General features: G+C 35.4%; 1 protein-coding gene across 2 annotated transcripts; it reads right to left on the bottom strand.

Annotated features, from left to right (window-relative positions):
- Positions 1-1,886: 1,886 nt before the first annotated feature.
- Positions 1,887-19,350, bottom strand: LOC145998549 (protein CutA homolog). Of its 2 annotated transcripts, none has more exons than XM_083134973.1 (7): positions 19,229-19,350; positions 15,732-15,880; positions 12,504-12,563; positions 9,207-9,252; positions 8,812-8,861; positions 4,162-4,204; positions 1,887-2,118 (listed from the first exon to the last, which is right to left on the bottom strand). In XM_083134973.1, the coding sequence occupies exons 2-7, from the start codon at positions 15,854-15,856 to the stop codon at positions 2,041-2,043; spliced, it is 402 nt and encodes a 133-aa protein (XP_082991099.1). In that variant the 5' UTR covers positions 15,857-15,880; positions 19,229-19,350; the 3' UTR covers positions 1,887-2,040. The 2 variants fall into 2 exon arrangements, with proteins under 2 accessions (XP_082991099.1, XP_082991098.1); XM_083134972.1 differs by lacking the exon at positions 19,229-19,350 and adding an exon at positions 19,052-19,215.
- Positions 19,351-20,974: the final 1,624 nt, after the last annotated feature.

Here is a 20,974-nt window from a genome sequence, read left to right on the forward strand (position 1 = left end):
CATTTCCCAATATCGAAATTCTCTTTAGAATGTATTTGGTCTTAACGGTAACAAACTGCAGCAGAGCAAGATCTTTCTCAAAAATGAAATTAGTGAAAAACAGGCTTCGTGCTGCCATGGGATAGATCGCTTATCCAATTTTTGTTTATTAAGCATTCAACATGAACTTCTTTGTGAATTGGACTTCGATGATGTAGTAGATGAGTTTTCGGTGAAAAAGGTAAGAAAAGTGTGTCTACTAAAAGTCTTAAGCCATTGGTAATTTTCTTGAAGAAAGTGTAGTTACTACAACTTCTACAATGAACCTGTCGATAATTGTCCAGTAGATGGACCGTGCATATGTAGTGACATATTTACTCTTAATTGTAAATAATATCATTTATAATAAATTATGTATGTCTACTGCTCAGTTCTCTGTTTCCGTATGAACCCCCTTAGTATTTACTATATATTGTAGTTACGGTGTTCACTCTTCATAATATACTGTAGACATTTAGACACAGAATTTTACTGCTGCTATAGCGCTACAATTTTCGTCCTGTAACTTTATTTTACTGCGCTATTCTCCCTGCAGACCTACCTGCGATATGTTCAATTGTGAATGATTACTGATTCTAAAATCAGGTCTACCATTTCAACTGCTGAAAATTGGTGGTTAACATATTGAGCTAATAAAGCTACTAGTAAAAAATAATTTAAAATATGGGGAGCCCCCACAAAACATTTTGCCCAGGCGCCTCGACAAACCTTGATACGGCCCTGATTGCACACATACATTAACTCAATATGACAAAAACAAATTAGTAACTACAGGGTATCCAAAAAGTCATGCAACTGAGATTTTGACCGTATGTAACTTTTGTACAAAAAGCAATAGACATGAATCTTACATTGGGTATTAATTTTGTCCTCTAAATTCTTGACTACCTTGCAGTGGCACATGAAATTGGTAAAAAGTAAAAAATTCCCTTCCCCCCCAAAAAACCTGGGTTTTCATTGAGGAAAAAACACTAGAAAAAGCCAGTTTTTTTATGCAACCCATGTTGAAAACACTCGGAACTTTGACAACTCAATACTTACGAAATGTGTGTGTTACATAATGCACATTATAAAGGGTGTCTCAGAAATATTTTAGTTTTTAAAACTAATAAAATAAATACTTAAATTTATTACCAAAAGAAAGCTTCAACATTAAATTTTTATTTGTGGAAAAGAGTATTGGACAAATGGTGACTGTTCATGTTTTCCGATTCAATTATTCTTGAACTAAAGTTTTCGATCGCTCGCCAAAGAATTTCACGAGGAATAGCATTGATTTCATCTGTAATTCTTGCTTCAATTCTGTTCGATCATGATGACCTTGGATGTCCCGGCAGTTTACTCGTCATAGTGCTTCCAGTGTTTTCAAACTTTTTCACCCAATATTTAATTAAATTTGCGCTTGGGACGTCTCTCATTCCTGCCAGATTATAATGATGCTGTTGCAAACGGCGCACAACATAAGAATCATTATTTTTTATAAAATGCACAAACACAAAAAGCACGTTGCTGCCCTGTAATGAGCTCCATGGCAACTAGATATTAAGAATGTTGCCAAGCGTTTGCAATCTATCTCATTTCTTGGTAATGTGCGAATTGCCCCAGAGGGCAGATTCAAAAACGAAAATATTTCTGAGACACCCCTTGCAAACAAATATACATACAGATCATAGCATGTAACATATTTTCAACCTCACAAAACATTGTTATTTCATTCACAGAAACTCTGCACAATAGTCAATAGTATTTGGCTTGTACGAGCTTCCCTTACATGAGTATTTAAAATTAAGCATGTTTCGCTCGTTAAATAATTCAAATAATTTCTCTAACAAAGAAATAAGTACCAATTTATAACAACATGTATATACACCTTTATTTGCAGAGTATTACTGGCTCACAGTAACATAGGTACAAATGACTGTACATGTCGAGGGAGATGTCTTTGTCGCAGCCCACTGGGCTGAGGTTTTGTACACTTTAATGAAGTATTATCTCAAAAATCTATTTATCACCTGAGGATGCCTTCTCTGGCACAATCTCACCGATCCAATTGAGGTATGGCGGATTACCCTTCTCTATCTGTAACAAAAAAGAGAAAAACTTAAAAGAAATCGGATAACGAATTGTATTCAAGCAACAGAAAATACTAATTATAGTGGAACCCCGATTTTACATTTTCCTGCACTATACATTCTATCTTGATGGTCTCAACATATCTATTATTTATTTATTTATTTATAGAAATTTCCAGTACAGCAGAAGCCATTTGAAACCGGAAAGAAGCCATAATAAAAAAAAACAGTAAAACTAATGCTGAAAATAAAAAAAAACAGTACCTAGAAAAACACAGATCAGTTTTCTCAATTTTACATTTCATTTAAGTTTTTTCAACTTGGTTCCACTGTATTTACTTACGAATCAATTTAGTTAATCTGAGGAGTCACTTTTATCAGATCAGTGAGTGCCTGAATAAAAAGATTGATTGAAGAGTGACGCTGTTCTCACCATTTCCAGATGAGCCATGAAGCATAACAATTTAATCATACAAAAATGTCAGAACAGAAGTAGGAACATTATGATTACATGTATTTATGATTGGAGAATATCATATTGGTTTCAGTTTTCTGAAAAGTCACTGAATATTGGATAAAATAAAAATCAACAATACAATCTGTGTTAGAAAGAAAATCATTTGTACTTTACTGTACATTCATTAAGTAATTTCCACCAATCAACCACAGGCATAATGAGGTAAAAGTGTTAAAAGGATTTAATCTAAGTCTAGTCACTGTACATCTTGACCAACTGGAATGTTTGCCATGACTACAGGATCTTACAGTTATTCATACACCCAAGAGAGTGACATAGGTAACTTATAACATATTTCCTGCATGTATTGCAAATGCGATGTTATTTTCACTTATGATCACCAAATACTTAACATTAATTTTTGGTAAATTATTTTTAACCTTATATTTTTGAAACACAGAAAGTATGGAGGCAATACAATTCAAAGTAAACTTGTATACCAGAAAAACTAAGATTGGCATGGTAATTTTTTAAATTTTTTTTTAACAAAACACAATTTTGTTGATTAATGTTACTCCAGAATCACTGGCATATATTCAGGATGGTTGTCAGAGATTATGTAATCTTAGTCCTAAGAGTTCTAAAATAAATACACTTGAAATGTATGCAGTGGTGATTTTGGCAATAAAAGTTTAATTTTTCCCCCAACAATAATCATTAATTTGAGCATTCTTTCTGGCATGCATGTGATTGCAAAAATTTTGCTGGTTCCATGCAGAAAATTAAAAACTGTGTATGTAACTCTTTATAATTTCATTACTACTAACTTGATTTTTGTTTGTTTGATTTGGGGTTTTAAGTCCACTTTATGCACAGTAAGGCTAATTGAGACAGGACCTACAGTTTAAAGTGGGATCCGAACCGCTATGTGCCTCCACTGGGTATTGAACCTGGGATCCCTTGTTTACAAGGCGACGACGCTACCACTGTGCTATCGGGGAAGCCCTATAGAAAATATGTCTCTTAATAATTTAAAAATTCTCAAGTTACAGCTACAACTGCTACTATGTAACTTGTGACTTCCAAGCCCTGGCAAATTCAGTAGAATAAAAATGCTGTGTCCCTTCATAAATTTATTCATATATGTATTATTCCATACAAGTGCTCATATTTCTTGACATCTCCAGTCATGTTTTTTTTATTTAGCATTATTTCCTCCCACTTTTGGCTAATTGTGATGATGAGAATGCATGATGATTACATGAAATTGATGAATAAACATTCTCAGAGAACACGCACAGCCAGGCTGCGACTCAAACCCAAGAACTTCATTGGCAAGATCGAAAGTTGACCACTTAACCCACTTGGCCACCCACACAGTACCCCATTCATATTCATATCAAACAGAGGGAAGGAAAATGAATACACAAGCCACATTACATCTCGCATCGACAATTGGGTAGAACACACATTCATTTGTGAAATAATAGTGTGTAACTTTTGATGAACTTAAGATACTCTGTTTTTCCCCAATTTTCATCTGCCTTACTGTATATTATACAAGTAACACTTTAAAAAAATGAAGGCACTTACTGGTAATGATATCACTTCGCAGACTTCATATGGATGATTCTCCCTGGAAAGAATTTAAATGTTACCTAAGGACCAGATACAGGAAGTTGATTCAATATTAAACCATTCATATCAAAATCAGTTTCTTATTGGTGGTGTGACGTGGTCGTTAGGTTTAAACAAAAATGTTTAAGAACAATTATTTATATTAAATTTTCCAAAAAATTACCATTAACGACACATCAACATTGGGCATTCAGAGGAAAACAGGTTGAAATCATAACCTTCAAAAAATCCTACTCAATACCTGCTCCACTTCCCTTTTCGTTTAACTACTAATAGTTTAAGCCTGCAATGTTGACTACACATAATTAACGTGGATCTTTTATATAAAAAACCAATCCCCTAATTTTACAGTTCTCTCTCCCCTTTATGTATTATTGGATATCTGATCCAGTTATTACGTGATCGTCTACTCACAACCTTCACAGGTCCGCAAATACAGAAATAGTTGCCCCCTTCCCCAATACTTGTTCCGTCTCTTACACATAATCCAATAGGAACTCGTAAACTTTCATATTCAAGCACCTTCATATCAAACACACATAATAATTTATCATTGTTATTAGGCAAACGCAAAAATAGTCTCCTTTGAAATTTGTAACAGTGATATTTTTCTTACAAGCAGAAATTGTGAAATACAATCGGAAAAAATATCTTATCTCTTTTTACTGTATACATTCATGGGAAAATCCCGTAACTCTCATTTTACAATCTTTATACTTTTACCCTCAAAATATGAAATCCCTTTTCACACATATTTGCAAATTTATATACAGTTTAAAATCAAAAATGCAGTAAACGAATGGTGGTGATAAATACAACCCTAAAATACTGAATCAGACTAACGCATGCACTCTTATTCATTTACAAAAAAAGATGGCTGGACGATCGGAAACATTTGGTTATCGAGGAACAAGAAACATTCTTGTTAGATGCATATTTAATTCTAGCCAGAAATCAACATGACATGGAATATTTTAAAGAAAAACTAATACTTGATTTTAAATTATAATTAAACTTACGTAAGGTAAACCAAGCCTTACCAGAACAAACTATAAAATCGAATTAAGCACCAATTAATATTCCATGTGAGTTAAACGGCGAGTCAAATTCAATGCATCTCGTATGGTTCCGATCACCTGCCAACGCTCGTAAATACCTGGAGGAAAAAATCTTTTGTTATCGGAAATACCACTGCAACTGTGTCTGTCTAACCAGCCTCGCTTGCTTTGCTACGGGAGCAAGGGAGGTGTGGCTTCTCAGCGACTGTACATGTTTCTCCCGCTAGGAGATACCACGTTGCCAGATTGCAACTTCCGAGCATCGCAAATTATACAATATAAATAATCTCGCTGACGCAAGAACCTCCTCGGAATATATGGAAGAGGAGGGTGTGGTGGAGTAACAAGGAGCAAACACCACAGTGGGCACACTCATGGCTCCATCATTTGAGGATAGGGTGACCATACGTTCCATTTTAGAGGCATGTCCCAGTCGTCCCATCGATATTATTTAAAAACCACTATTTGTCCCATTTTATGAAAGTCTAGCAGTTAGCTTGAAAACCAAATCTAAATTTGAGAAACTTTCGTGCTAAAAAAGATTATGGCATTTTTAAACTAGCGTCATGGCAACACGGTGGCAAAACAGTTGCACTACGTTTCAAGCTCTTCATAACAATCAAAATGTTCCACTGTCATCAAGAATGTTTTAAGCAAACAGCAATTTACTGTTTAAGTTAGCTCCCGTTTGCAGGTTTTATTGTTGTGTGTGTTCCGTAGGCAGTGAATAAGCATGGCCTGGCCAAGAAGCGAATATCTTTACATACAGGCTTGCAACAAGAATTGAAATTCCTGCATTCTTACACAAACTCGAGAGACAAATCTTGCGTTGTGTCAGATACGTAGGGAGTTTCATGAATGGTGGTTGTTGAAGAATAAAAGTTTTTCTGTTCTTTTGATAAATACTTCTGGCACTCTTCAACTTCAGCGTAAAACAAACATCAAAGGTTGATAAGCAGGGATTAGACACACAATATAAGCCATACAGAGATTATAATAATACCTTTTGAGCATGCGAGATCGTATTTCATTTATTGTTTACAATCATTTATGCGAGCCATACTTTTAAAAAATAAGAATACATCAATAATAACAATAATTTTATAATCAGGTCTAATCTATTTTTCAGGGGCGGGGTGTAAACTGATCTCTATGCACAAACACATTAATGAAAAAATCGGAAAAGATACAAACCAAACAACCTGACTATACATTCCATACTTTCAATTTGCTATAGTTATTTTTTTTACGTAAAACATTGGTAAAAAATGTTGTAGACTGGATTCCTGTAAATGAACATGGTGCCAATCTAACATTTTAAATTTTAAAATGCATAAATAAGTGTGGCCCAGAAGGGGCCATATTAATAAAAAAAACATAGTCTCCATATTCATTATTATGTTATAGAATCAAAGAATGCAGCTGAGGTCTTACCTGGTAAAGCAAAAATACATCAAACACTATTCTTAGGTTTCAAGCAAGCCAATTAATGTGTACTTTCAAACAGGATAAATTTGAAAATCTACCGGCAACTGTTGATATATTTAATGTGACAATATGGCCGAAGAATTGTTTGATTTGGAAATGATGTATGGGAATTTCTCTCTGACAAGCATAAAATCAAGAGCTTCCAAGTTTTTTTTAAAAAAAATAACCATTGCGATAGAAGAGAGTCCGAAAATTGATTCTCTTTGTTTAATGTGGAGTTGCAGCCATCCTCCCCCTTCAGAATGCCTTTGGTGGTAAATAGTGTGGCACAGGCGGGAACTTCACTTCCGGTTTTGAAAAAATAACATGGACTTCAGAGGTATAATAGTAAGGTATTACAGAAAAGGTGACAATAATTGCGTGGCTGTTGGTTGCAGTATGAGGTCGGGGACGAATATTTCTTCTCCCGTATCTATACATCGTTTTCAGACAGACCCGATATGGAAAAATCATTGTATCATAGCAACAGCTCTTACAAGATATGTATTTACAGGTCAGTCACTATCCTGACATTATCAGTGATAGGTCTAAATATTGAATAAGCACATTCTTCTTCTTTATCATGACCCTGTCAACAAAATCCTGTCGACTTTGGACATCGTTTCTGCTATTGAATTTGTTTTAATGTTTATCTTATGAAGTTAGTAGTCACTCTAGTTCACCAGTATCTTATACGATTATAGGAATTAATCACTTTTATCCTTTTGTTGTTGTTCATGGTTTTTTTTTTTAAATAAAAATCATAATTCAAGCCAACATTTTCGAGCATATGAATACAGAAGCCATATTAGTGGAGGAGATAATTCTGATAGAAGGAAAGAGAGTGATATTGGAAATGCAATATTTAAACATTGTATACCTTTATAGTGTGAGATTTGTTGATTTGAGAAAATAGGACATTCTAGAAATAAATGTCGCGCATCAGGATTTTCATTACCACATTTGCAATTTTCTTGAGTTTTGATGTGTATTTTTGCTAGGTGTGCTGGTGTACGCATGTGTCCCATCCATAACCTATTGATGAAAACTATGACCTGTTGTGGGAGTGTGTATAAAAAGAACCATGGGTCTTTGGTTGTAAAGTCTGCTATCCATCTTATGTATTACCCACAACCTTAAATTGTTCCTTGCACCATTTGTTCCATTGATGCATGAGTTTGATTTTCAAATTTCTCCAGATGATATGCTGTTATAAATCTAGAGATATTTTGAATGATTCTGTTGTAATAAATCCAAGAACCTACATTCAAGATTGAACAGATGTAGAACCAAAATTCGAAGGAACCATAATTTTTTATCAGACTGAATCTTAAACTTGTTCCAAGTTTCTGAACTGAATCTTTTTGGGGAGTGGAATCACAAGAACCAAATCTGGAAGTGGAAATGAATCACTTGCTCATTTTACAACTTGTTCTCTTGCAGACTCCAAAATGCATGTAAATTCCAGATGATCTGCAAAATTTCCTGACATACCAGGTTTTCCAGATGCATAGCAACCCTTTGTAATTTTCATCACTGTAAATTGTTCTTTGGAAATGTTACATGAAAGAACATGTTTAAATACTTGAAACAACTGTAAACTAGAAGAATAATTCTACAACGCCATCAATACATAACAGAATAATTAAATATGGATTGTTATACAAGTTTAAATAACATATTGTGGTGTCACCAACAAAAATATTTTTTGTAAATTTCTCAGAGGTCACAAAATGATATTTCAAAATTTGAAAAAGTTCATCTGCTTAGAATTTCTTGTACAGCAATCAAGTAAATTTTGGTATAGATTTATTCTGTCTTTGTCTTCATTTTGTCTATGTATATTTTTTCTAACATTCTAGGCCTATTTTCCATCATAGTTATATCTAAACAACAGTGAAAGCAAATTACATGAAAATTGGCTTGAATGCTCTAAAGGGAATTTTAAACAGAATTTTTCAGAATTTGGAATACCTTAGTTACTATTTTGAAAGGAAACTAATTTATAAAAAAGTATTTGTGACACATGCCAAAGAACACCAGCAGCATCTTTTAACACAATTCAGAAGCTTATACTTACCTAACAAACTGAGTCAGTTCTTCAACTCTCGATGATCTCGTTTTTATCATCTGAAATAATTAAAAATGTACACTCTTGATTTATGTACAATTGTTATATCTGAATGCCAATTTCATGTATTTTGAAATTAATTAACTTGAGCTTGAAAACTGTGAGAATATATGAAGAATCATTGTCTTTCATTTGTAGGTAAGTTTTACAGAAATGTTCAGACTTGACAAATATTTATTCAAGTATTCAAACTGTTTAAACTTTGAGGAAGATTACATAGGAAAATTTCCCTCAGTAAGGCCCCAGGAGCAATCCACAATCCACATTCAAAAAAGTTCAGTCTTTTCTAACACTCGTATGTATGTCAATATCACATGTAAAAATAGTGCCTGATATGATCTTACCAGTAAAAGCTCCGAGTCTTCCTGTATTTCTTCCTTCCATTCATATCTGAAAAAGAAACCACTTAGGTTATATCTAAAAATACATTAAAAAAATTAAGGTGCCTGCCTGTTTGAAATTACTGACAATACAACAATTTAATGTGATGAATGATCAATTGAAAAACCAATAATACAACAATGGATATATTTTAAATTAAAAATGCAAATTAAATAATCATGATGGCAGATTAAAGTGGTTCAGAACAGAAAAAAATACTGGATAATAATTCATAAATTACTCATGTATAAAGGAAGATTCATATTTAGTAAGCAGCAAATATAAGTTTATGAATCTGAATGTATTTCATTATCAGACTGACAATTACAATCCATTAATTTTAAGGTTACAATCTGAAATACTAAATAGCAATAATACATATCCCTTGCTCCAATATAATTATATATAAGGAATATATAAAAACTCACAATGTGTTTTATTTATGCCGCTAAGTCACGTAATATATTTCTTTGTATAGTAGTATTTCAGTTGTATCTGACAACTGCCATCAGGTATTCAATCACCAATGAAAACTGTCAGGCATATAGATGTACAACTACAGTAAAGTGTGTTAAATATAAATCAGAACTCACAGAATATCTCTTATGCATCATCATTATTTTTTTACATTTAGTTGCTTAACGGCTTGCCTTATTATCCTGAATATACTCGAGCAGGTACTAGATGCACTTTTTATATTATCCTGTAGTATAATTGGGCCAAACTACTTTTTCCCTCTCACAGGGGCATATATTCGGGGATACCTAGGCTATCTGCGAAGCCCAGACTCAATGACCAAAATACAGAAAAAAAATCTATCAGAAAATGTGCATAAAATTGTTCATTTCAATAAGAAGATGAACCTGATTTGTTAGGAGTTATCACCTTGATTTTTTAGGAGTTAGAAACATTGCCTGCTTTCTTTGAATTCCTGATGAGGCGGCTGGAGTGAAGTAAACTGTCTTTGCCCCCCACCCCCATTTTGGAACCCAATCGCCACCACTGTTCACAAGTGTACTCAGGACAATAACAATTTGTTCATTACATATACATATATTCATATACATAATGTTTATAAGTGAGTGAACTAAATTGTTTAAACTTTCATATCGTATATACAATATTTAGAGGCAGTACATTATAAACTTTTTGTAAAAATATGTTTTTTACATTATGTTCATGAAAATGAACGTTTCCATTGCCCTGACATCAGTTTCATTGTTACAGTTATGTGCCTGTTGAACAACACATGTTAGGAAGAGTTATAAAAAAATGAAATCCCCCTTCTTGTGGATTAAATAATACTGTATTTCACCGCATAATCTTCGCACCCTGTTCTTTTTAGTCCAAAAATTGGTTTCTAATCTTTTATTGCTTAACCTTTTGCATCCCGAGCGTCTAGATTGAGATCCTCTAGCATGCTCATAGTTTTTACATTATAATGTCGCTATTTTTGGCTGGATTTGCAATTTTCTTCTTTTACATTATTGTTAACACACATACTAAAACAATTATGACTCTTGCACGTCTTGGTGTCACACAAAAAAAAAAGGCGATAAAATGGCAGCTTCCTCACAAAGGAAAAGGAATTCCAACAAACAAAGGCCGAATTTGTTAGCAATTCTTTTCTTCCACCACTGGAAACTAGACGGGTAAAAAGTTTGCTTCTCGGTACCCGAGGTCACAAAGAATTTTCCTTGTGTCGCCACTAAGGGGGGGGGGAGTTGAGGAAAACTGCACTATTACAAAGAAAAGTTCAAAAGCAAGACGAAAACAGGTCTTTGTTGCCAAGCACATGTTTTTCAAGTTGCTGCAACGTGACCTGCATTGTCTAAAAATAGAAATGTGCAGCAGATGCAAGAAAGGGGAAGATTTGGCAAACGTGAAGCACTTGGGTTCCGCCGTCGGTTGGCTATAAGTCCCCTAGCAGCAGCACAGTCCGGACCATCTGGGGCCAGAACACCATCTTCTACACACGCTAAGCGGTACGAGGTTCGTGGCTTCCACCATTTCCCCAAAATGGTAAGAGAACAGTGACAATATGCAATAGCAAAGTATACGGACTGAGAGAAATCTGTCTTGTTTGCCATTGAACACAAAAGCTAAACTGTGAAACACATACCCCAGAGCATTTATAAATATGTATACATTCAATGGCATTTTGATTAATAAAAGTTGCAATTTTTCAAGTCTATGGAGTGAATTCCTGCAGAATTCCCGGAGCCAATAATTCAAGCACAATTCCCAGAATTCAAGGAATTCCCGGTGAGTACCCACCCTGTTCTTAAGTACGGGTAATACCAGCACAATTTTTTTAAAAAATAAAAGCTGCACATAATGGTTGCACCCCACATTTTTGCAGAAAAATTTAGCATTAAATCTGTGACGATTATGCAGTGAAATATGGTATTTTAAGCAAGTGGGACAAGTGCATGCTTTAGTGATGTCTAGCTACTGTTTGGTTGGAAGTGTGTTAGAGTGCGTTAAAACTACATTAGATGTCAACATTTCTGAAACTTATGTCATTCAAATAAACTCAACATCAGTAACTTAAGCCACACTACTCTGATTCACTTGGAATGTGCAAACGAACTTTGTTAAAATGATAAAAAAAGTAGTCCTGCATTTCAGCTAAGACGTTATCATTCAGTAATGCATAAGCAAACGTGGATTAACTAATCAGCATTCTACAAAGGATTATTATGATAATTTCCTCTATTAGCAAATAGTAATGCGATGGTGATGTGAATATTCTTTGTGTTCAAATTACATTTATTCATGCATTCAATCTCATACCAATATTATTATTAATAATAACACACCAACATTTTTTTAATTTAATACAAGTTTGAGAACAAATTCTTAATTAAAACAGGATCCTTTTTGTTCCAAAGTAAAGTAATTTCACTCTTAAAATTGCAACTTCTCAGATGCTATTTCCCCCCTTATTACATGTATAGTTACATGAAATTAAAAAAAAATAATTTAAAAAATAAAATAAAAAAAATACTTGAAATTGAAGGTCATATTAATTTATTTCAAGATATGACACATTGGAAATAAGCTCTTCAACTCGGGAGATAGTTGAAAAAAAGTAATTGGTTTCAAAGTATAAAATCAGATAACATCAGCTATGGAACTAAACATGCTGACCACACCTGCACTTGAGGAAAAACTGCTTAGCATGTTCAGTCCCTCAAAGGACTATTGTGGCATAGAGTTTACTTAAACATTTAAATATTAGAATTAAGTGTACTTACACGGAAGTAATTTTTGGAATAATATTCACACAAGCAGCTAATTTATTTTTCACAAGTCCACTGCAAGAATAAAATAGAAGTTAGTGAAACTTTAAGGTTTTATCATCTGGTACGTACAAAAGAAATTACTTAAAATCACATTTATGAAGTCAGTTTTACAATTATTAATAATAATACTTTTTTAAGAGATGTATGTTGTGATTACAATCAATATTCAGCAAAAAATGGCTTTCTATTTCTTGGGTAAATTACAACAATGAGGATGAATGATGGACTGATGTCATTGGAAGGTGGGAGAATGACAGATCAATGCCTTACACAGAATTCTAGAAGCCTATACCCAACCATAACAATGTTGGTACAATTGTGTTATCCACAACAGCATAGTAATTATTGTTGTCACATTGTAATCACAGGGTCTTGGATTCAAAAAACGATAAAGTGCTCCCCTGTGCTTAGCACCATGCCAAGAAGGCGTAGTATAGGGGGTGTGAGGGTAATGCCCCACACTTTCTTGATCCGGTCATGAGTGTGGGTGATGTGATCAGCATCACATCCCTGACTGCCTTTACCCCCAGAGTTTCCCCCAGGTACCCATGTCATTCAATGCTTGGTGGGCACCGGGGCCGCTTTCAACATTAGAAAAGTTCCCAGATTTGAACCGGCTGGGGACCGAACCCAGGACCTTTAGCATGGTAGTCAGATGCATTACCGACTGAGCCACCGCAACCACTCAATTCCCAGTGTATTTATTATTTAGCTTAGCTTTCCTGAAGTCCTTTTCAGCACACTGCTATCTTTTGGTACCCGAGGCATGTGCTCCTCCTGCCCCCACCCCAAGATAGGGTAGTGCTCTGACCTAGTATACAAGTCCATTTCTAACCCCTAAATATTGATAGGACTACAATCTGAATATTTTACCAATTACAACAGCCCACACTATCCCTTTGCAAAATTCTACATATTAGTTTAACTACCATTACTCTTGTGACTGTAGGAGACAATTTTTCACCTGTCATAAAATGTACCACTTGAGTGAATTCTAGAGTTACCAGACATCCTCTTTTCCTGGCCCTAAAAATGGTCCCGGCAGTTTTTTAGGAAAATGGGGAAATGTCCTCTTTTGGGGAGCATAGCCAACTGCTTCAACTTCAAGGTTCGTAAAAAAAAATTATATTTGTAAATAACTGGTAATATTTTTTCTGTATTTAATTTCAAAGTAAGGAAATACAACACTCTCAGTTCAAAGTGCAAAGACAAGAAACTTTTCTTCCATAAGAGAAAAATTGTTGGGCATTTTTGAGTCTCTTCTGTTGTTGCCGCCGCGCCACGTGAGATTCTGATTTCATTGCACTTACGACATCTACTGCAGCTTGGGGTGATCTGCAAGTTTCTAAAAATAGGATATTCGAGACTTTGATTTGAGTTCCATGGCATCAGAATTCAGAAATATAACACACACACACCCAACCTTGGATGGAAATCTATTCTGGGGGAGGGGGAAAACATTGATGGCCAAGGGCACCTGCAGGGGGCACAGAGCGGCAATTGCCCCTTTCGATTTAAAATTTTATGCAAATAAAAATACATTTCGTAAAATTTTCTTGCTTGCTTCGCTATAGGGACAAATTTTACATAATACATTATATGCTGTACTACTTGTTATGATGCAATAGCACCGCATGATGTATAACAAAGTTTCACAAACACAAAACTACCCCTAAAACTTTTCAACTCGTGGATATGGCTTTCTGGGAGCTCCAGAGAGGTTCATAGACAACAGAGGGGTTTGCAAAGTGTGCTTATGATGACTATCTATTAAATTAAAAATACCAAAATTGTCTCTCCTATTTATTAAGTTATATTTGTTAGTGTACCACCAGTAATACTTTCTACCTGTGTCTGTCTCAATAAAATCCACTTTAGATGTTATTTGTCATGCATATAAACAACTTTGCTCCCTCCCTCCTTAGAACTAGACACACATAAATGTTCTTAAACATATACAATGTTAAGAGTTTTGTTCAAAAATTAACTGACTAAACATATTCAATGTTAAGAGTTTTGTTCAAAAATTAACTGACAAATCAGCAGAACAAAAATTAATACCAAAAAGAAAAGGTGTTATGCTTGTGACATTGTGTCTGTGTTACTCTTGTGACACATTTTGGTATAGCTGCATTCTTGGGCAAGGAGGTGATAATGTTCTTAATAGTAAAATGTTGCTAAGAATACCTTCTAATAAGTTTGAGAAGACAGACTTTACATACCCATTATATACATGATAAATTATTTTTTTAATGTTTTTGTTACTATTGTGATCAACTCATGGATATATTTTTGGTGAGCATTTTTAATGAATCAGTAAATAGGTATAACATCATTGTTCCCACAAACATTCATCTTTTGAGAGTAATGTAATATAAATTATGGCAAGTTTTAAACATGTACATTTTAAGTGAATACAAGAAATAGAAAATGTCAAGTTTTAGGCCATTTAATACTTAAAATTACAAAGATGCCATTATAAGTTCATAGTTTTTACTTTTCAGTTATCAACGATTTATAAACCTTGCTAAATTTTCTTTGTACAAAGTTTCATTCTGACATTAGGATAATGTTCATGCCTTGTCATCAAGGGGTTCTTGGTTTGATACCTGTGGAGGGACATAGTGCTTCAGATCCCACTTTAAACTGTAGTTCCAGTCCCCATTAGCACATCTGTGCATAAAGTGAACTTAAGACAAAACTAACACAAACAAATAAGCATACATATGTCTATGCCAACAATATTTCCGTAACTTCACAATCAATAATTTTAAAAGTTCTTCATGTCAAAAGTAAAATGCAAATGCAATATAGTATGGAGTATTTCAAAAGTGGTGCAATCCAAACTTTCATGGCTTATAACATGAAAACTGTAAGACATATTTACACTGGGTTTTCTGCATTATGAAGCCTCATTCATTGTGATATTTTTCAATGTTGAACAATATCAGTTAAGTGGCATTTTGGAAAATTTTTAATGCTGATTTCCAGCATTTACTAATTTATAGATTTTTCTGTATGGAGTAAGCTGATAATGTTAAGCATTGAAAAATATCTCAATGAATGAGGCTTTATAATGCAAAATCCCAATCTAAATATCTTTTACGGTTTTCATGTTATAAGCCATCAAAGTTTGGGTTGCACAACTTTTGAAACACACTGTAGTAAAACAGATCTTACAATGAAATCTTCTTTGCAACTTCCTCGTTGGGCACAGTAACATATGCCACAGAATGACTACCAGACACATAACTTGAGGCCATTGTTGTGACAGTCCTTCGGAACAGCGAGAGGAGAATCGGCATACACAATGCAATGCTACCTACAGCCTAAAAAAATAAAATGATTAACGCATAACCATATACACAGCAATTTTAACAAATCTTGGAAACAATTACTGATAGATTTCAAATTCTATTACTACTTCGGTATGGTTCCAGCACCTCTCACTCGTTTATTTCATAATTTTTAACATTCGTACTTACCTATTCTGCATTGCAAAATATTCTTCAAGGTGGTATTTTGCTTTTTTCACGAAAATAATTTCAATTTTTGACATGAGGAGTAATTATTGTTCTTCCTTTTTTCGTTTGCAAAACACACAATATGGCGAGACAGCTTGACTTGCGTGGTAGATCATCAGTGGGTATACAGTGTTTCCAACTTTTTCAACCAAAAAATCCCCACGAACCATTCACGGATAGCCCCACAAACCATGCACAGCAAGGTTACGTTAGGTTAGGCAAACATAGTTAAAATTGTCATCTTCTTGCAAAACAACAGCGTGGTTGGAAACACTGACAGGGGGTTACGTCATCAAACGTACGCAACATCTGGTTCACGTAGTGGAAGGAAATGAAAGCAACGGCAATTGAGCATCGGAGAGATATTTCTGTTGAAAAATACATGAATTCCCGGTGAAGCACATTCCACAAACTTCTAAATGCTAAAGAAACCCATTTCCGTAAGTAGTTTCTTCTGTAAAAATGAAGAAATCTGTTGGGACCATATCGAAGTGTTACCCAAATTCTTATTACCATTATTTTGTATAAACAATGCAACCTCCTTGTACACAAGGAGTTCTTGTTCGAAATTTTCTAAAAAGCAAGTGTCTCAAGCTAATTGACAACCAGGAGAGAAACTAGGATGGTAGGCAACCAAGTTTGTCTTTCTCCACACACACACACACACACACACTCTCTCTGCATGCAATAGTGATCAGGTTAGACAGCCAGGTACACAAAATACACATTTTCAGTCTTCACTAAATAGATCAAATATTGTACACGAACAAAATTATTTTGAATTCGATATTTCAATGAACATCTTCAACTATCCATAACTTGACAGTTTCACGTTACAGATGTAACATTTTTACTGACATGTCAGCAGTAATACATATCAGATAGTTTCATTCAAATGTTATGTAGTCAACCATAAGTCAGTCACAGCTTAAATACATCTGAGTTGACATTTTGGTTACTTTCATTGTTTTATCTTTAGTATACGGGGACATGTAACACAATTCTCATATGTCAATAAATGCAAATGCCTTTGGTTCTTGTGTTGGAGAATGTTTGTTCTGTGGGCATTTTTGATACTTTCATATTATGTTCACTTCTATTTCATTCCCTTATGTTTACATCTCACATTCACTCACAATGACAGACAAAAGTGAGTTTACAATGTTACAGAATCTTGAGCCTTTCCCTATGCCCTACAAGCATCAAAGAGTTGAAAAAAAAAACCTTGCTAGGGAATTTCCAGCCTGAGGGTACATCGGTTGAATATTTTATGTACTTTTCCTGTTTATTATGATAGCATGAACATTCTCAGACATTAGTATTACACTACGGTTAGAATAGAAGATGGTAACACTTCGATATTGTCCCAACGAATTTCTTCATTTTTACAGAAGAAACTACTTATGGAAATGAGTTTCTGTAGCATTCAGAAGTTCGTGGAGGTATTTTCTTTCATCGTGGAATGTATTTCACCGGGAATTCGTGTATTTTTCAACAGAAATATCTTTCCGACGTACAATTGCTGTTGCTTTCATATCCTTCCACTAAGTGAACCAGATGTTGCGTACGTTTGATGACGTAACCCTCTGTCAGTGTTTCCAACTACGCTGTTGTTTTGCAAGATGATGACAATTTTAACTATTTTTGCCTAACCTAACCTTCCTCTGCATGGTTTGTGGGGCTATCCGTGCATGCTTTGTGGGGCTATTCATGAATTGGGGCTATCCGTGAATGGTTTGTGGGGCAATGTGTGATGACAATTTTAACTATGTTTGTCTAACGAAACCTTGCCGTGCATGGTTTGTGGGGCTATTCATGAATTGGGGCTATCCGTGAATGGTTTGTGGGGCTACACATGCATGTTTCGTGGGGATTTTTCGGTTGAAAAGGTTGGAAACACTGCATACCCACTGATGATCTACCACGCTAGTCAAGCTGTATAGCCATATCGTGTGTTTCGGAAGCGAAAAAGGGAGAACAATAATTACTTCTCATGCCAAAAATTCGGGCCTCCCCGATGGCGCAGTAGTAGCGTCGTCGCCTTGTAGTCAAGGGGTCCCGGGTTCGATACCCGGTGGAGGCACAAGTGGTTCAGATCCCACTTTAAACTGTAGGTCCAGTCCCGATTAGCCTTACTGTGCATAAAGTGGACTTAAAACAACATATCAATCAATCAATCAATCATGCCAAAAATTCAAATTATTTTCGTGAAAAAAGCAAAATAACACCTTGAAGAATCTTTCGCAATGCAGAATAGGTAAGTACGAATGTTAAAAATCACGAAATAAACGAGTGAGAGGTGTTGGGACCATACCGATACCCTAGTTTACTATCCTTCGGACACATTTATTTATTTTTACAGAAGAAACTACTTACTGTAATAAGTTCCTGTAGCATTGTCGAACATCGGGAAGGTGTTTTGTGTGATGTGGGAATGTTTCATAGCTGAAATTCATGTTGTTTGTTGAAAATTAATTCTCCGACGGAGAATAGCTAGCCCCACGAACCATTGGCACGTGGATAGGTTAGTTCTGTTAGGTTAGGAAACATAGTTAAAATTTGGTGTCGTGTTAGTATCAGTATCTAGAAATTGGAAATAATTGCGAACCATTGGCGCTAGCCCCACGAACCATTGGTGCTAGCCCCACGAACCATTGGTGAGTGGTTAGGTTAGTTCTGTTAGGTTAGGAAACATAGTTAAAATTTCATCAAAACAACGTTGATACACCTTCAGGAATGTTCCGCGAAGCAGATACGTAAGTACAAATGTCAAAAATTGACGAAACGAAAAAATTAGAGGTGTCCGAAGGATAGTAAATTTTTACCCAGAAAAGAAATTCATAAAACAATGTTTATGAATACTGAACGTAGCACGCGTTTTAAGGGCAAAGAATTTTCCAACACAACTGTATATTTATAAAACAAATATTACGAGCACACATAACAGGTAGGTTGTTTTTATTCAGGCAAACTCACCAAGAGAACGATAGAGACGCTGTTTCGTTGAAACATAATATGATTCACTCCTTCGAATATATTTATAAATTAACACGTTAATAAATTATATTTTTTTCAGTTCTAGCCCGTCTTAACGTTTACATGTCTTTGTACAATAAGCATACTCCCTAATTATAACATTATTTTCCTTTTTACCTTTAACTTTAAAACTCCTGCAACTGCGCTTTAGCATTATTCAGTTGTTTCATTTTTCTTTTCCAAAAATAAAGCGGCGTTCAAATATCGTGACACGAACACAACGGAACGTAGCAGTTTAATCATCGATGTGTCCTAATGTTCTTTAACCTTCACTGGAATTAAAACGAAAGACACAAGAGCAAATAAAGTCTGCTAATTATAAATCGATTGATTTTTAGAGGAGTTCAGGGGGTTTGTTATCAGTTACATCTGTAGTTGAATAACTGTATGCAGTTATCGGAGGGGGCTAGGGGGAGTTCAGAACCCTTTCACTTCATTATCTCAAATATCCGCACATAAAATGAGAAGCAAAGAAAGTCACCTCCCCTAAAAAATGGAGAGTGGTGGAGTGCTGGAGACTGGAGAGTTCGTGGGAGTCAGGCCCGTACCCAAGGGGTGGGGATAGCCCCTCAAGCCATGATTTTATTTTTAAGCTTGAACGTATAAAAACCTACAAAAATTACGTTGGTGACTTTTCAAATTTTGCATGAATTTCGATTTTGTCCTTGCACAAATGAATAGGTTGTTTCTGGACAGAGGCAGGCTCGTTTAATTCTGTAACCATTGATGCAAGGCTATCAGACGTTCCGATTTAGTCGGGACAGTCCATTCCTTTTAATCCATGTCCCGACCTTTTCGCCTCGGTCACAAATGTTTCACATAATTAGAATAGAGGGGAATTTTCTATACTCTTTACATTATGGAAGAAAGGTTCATAAAAAAAAAAGGTAAAGTGCTCCCCTGTGCATAGCACCACGCCATGAAGGCGTATAGGGGGTGTGGGGGTAACGCCCCACACTTTCTTGATCCGGTCGTGAGTGGGGGTGATGTGATCAGCATCACGCCCCTGACCGCCTTTACCCCCAGGGTTTCCCCCAGGCACCCATGTTATTCGACGCTGGGTGGGCGCCGGGGCCGCTTTCCATCGTTAGAAAAGTTCCCGGATTTGAACCGGCCGGGGATCGAACCCGGGACCTTTTAGCATGGTAGTCAGACGCGTTACCGACTGAGCCACCGCGGCTCAATGACGACAATACAAAACCAAGTTACCAACCATATAAGAGGCATTTAGCTCTCCACCCGGACCGCAAGGTTTGTGATCCCCTTGCGCCACCGCTGAGCAGAAGGATAAAAAACAAAAAAACTTTGTTTTCTTTCTCCGATATCATGGTTTTTCTGAAACTGATGTCCATTCTGCCACTCAATGGCTTAGGGTTAATTAATATTATGTAAATAGGAGAATCCACTTCACAGCAGAATCGTTGCTAGATTTTTGGGGTAAGAAGTACTTTTAACTTGTACAAAACACTCAAGAAATTAAGTACATTAATATTTACGAAATTCTGTCGATCGGAATTTAATACTGCAACTTTTCTTCTTTTCTACTTGTAATTGTCTTGCACAGTGGTGTGACCGTACAACAGACAACTTTCACAGTGTGCAGAGGACACCAAGGCCAAGAAATTCGATGCTACGAGCCGTTGATAATGGCATTTTCTATCCCACATGTATGCATCCCCATTTAATAGCTTCTTGGTTGCCACTGGCATTTATTTTTACTGTCGAATAAGATTCTAAAAGCGAAAACACGCCATGGAAACAATATTATGGCAGCAGACACACTGCCAGGGTGAAGTCACTTAGCCGTTTCTTTCAGATAATTTATTTAAAGGGTTCGCATTGACTCCAAAGTCCTTCACAACT

The sequence above is a fragment of the Lepisma saccharinum genome, chromosome 14, assembly GCF_977018435.1.
Source record: "Lepisma saccharinum chromosome 14, izLepSacc3.1, whole genome shotgun sequence".
Classification (NCBI taxonomy): domain Eukaryota; kingdom Metazoa; phylum Arthropoda; class Insecta; order Zygentoma; family Lepismatidae; genus Lepisma; species Lepisma saccharinum.

Bases quoted from the DNA above. Each gene is read 5' to 3' on its own strand.
- LOC145998549 (XM_083134972.1), bottom strand. From the start codon at position 19,087: ATGTTTCAACGAAACAGCGTCTCTATCGTTCTCTTG. The intron at 9,253-12,503 runs GTAAGTACACTT...TTTCTTTTTCAG, and splicing joins ATTCCAAAAATTACTTCCGT to ATATGAATGGAAGGAAGAAA. The intron at 8,862-9,206 runs GTAAGATCATAT...TAATTATTTCAG, and splicing joins AAGACTCGGAGCTTTTACTG to ATGATAAAAACGAGATCATC.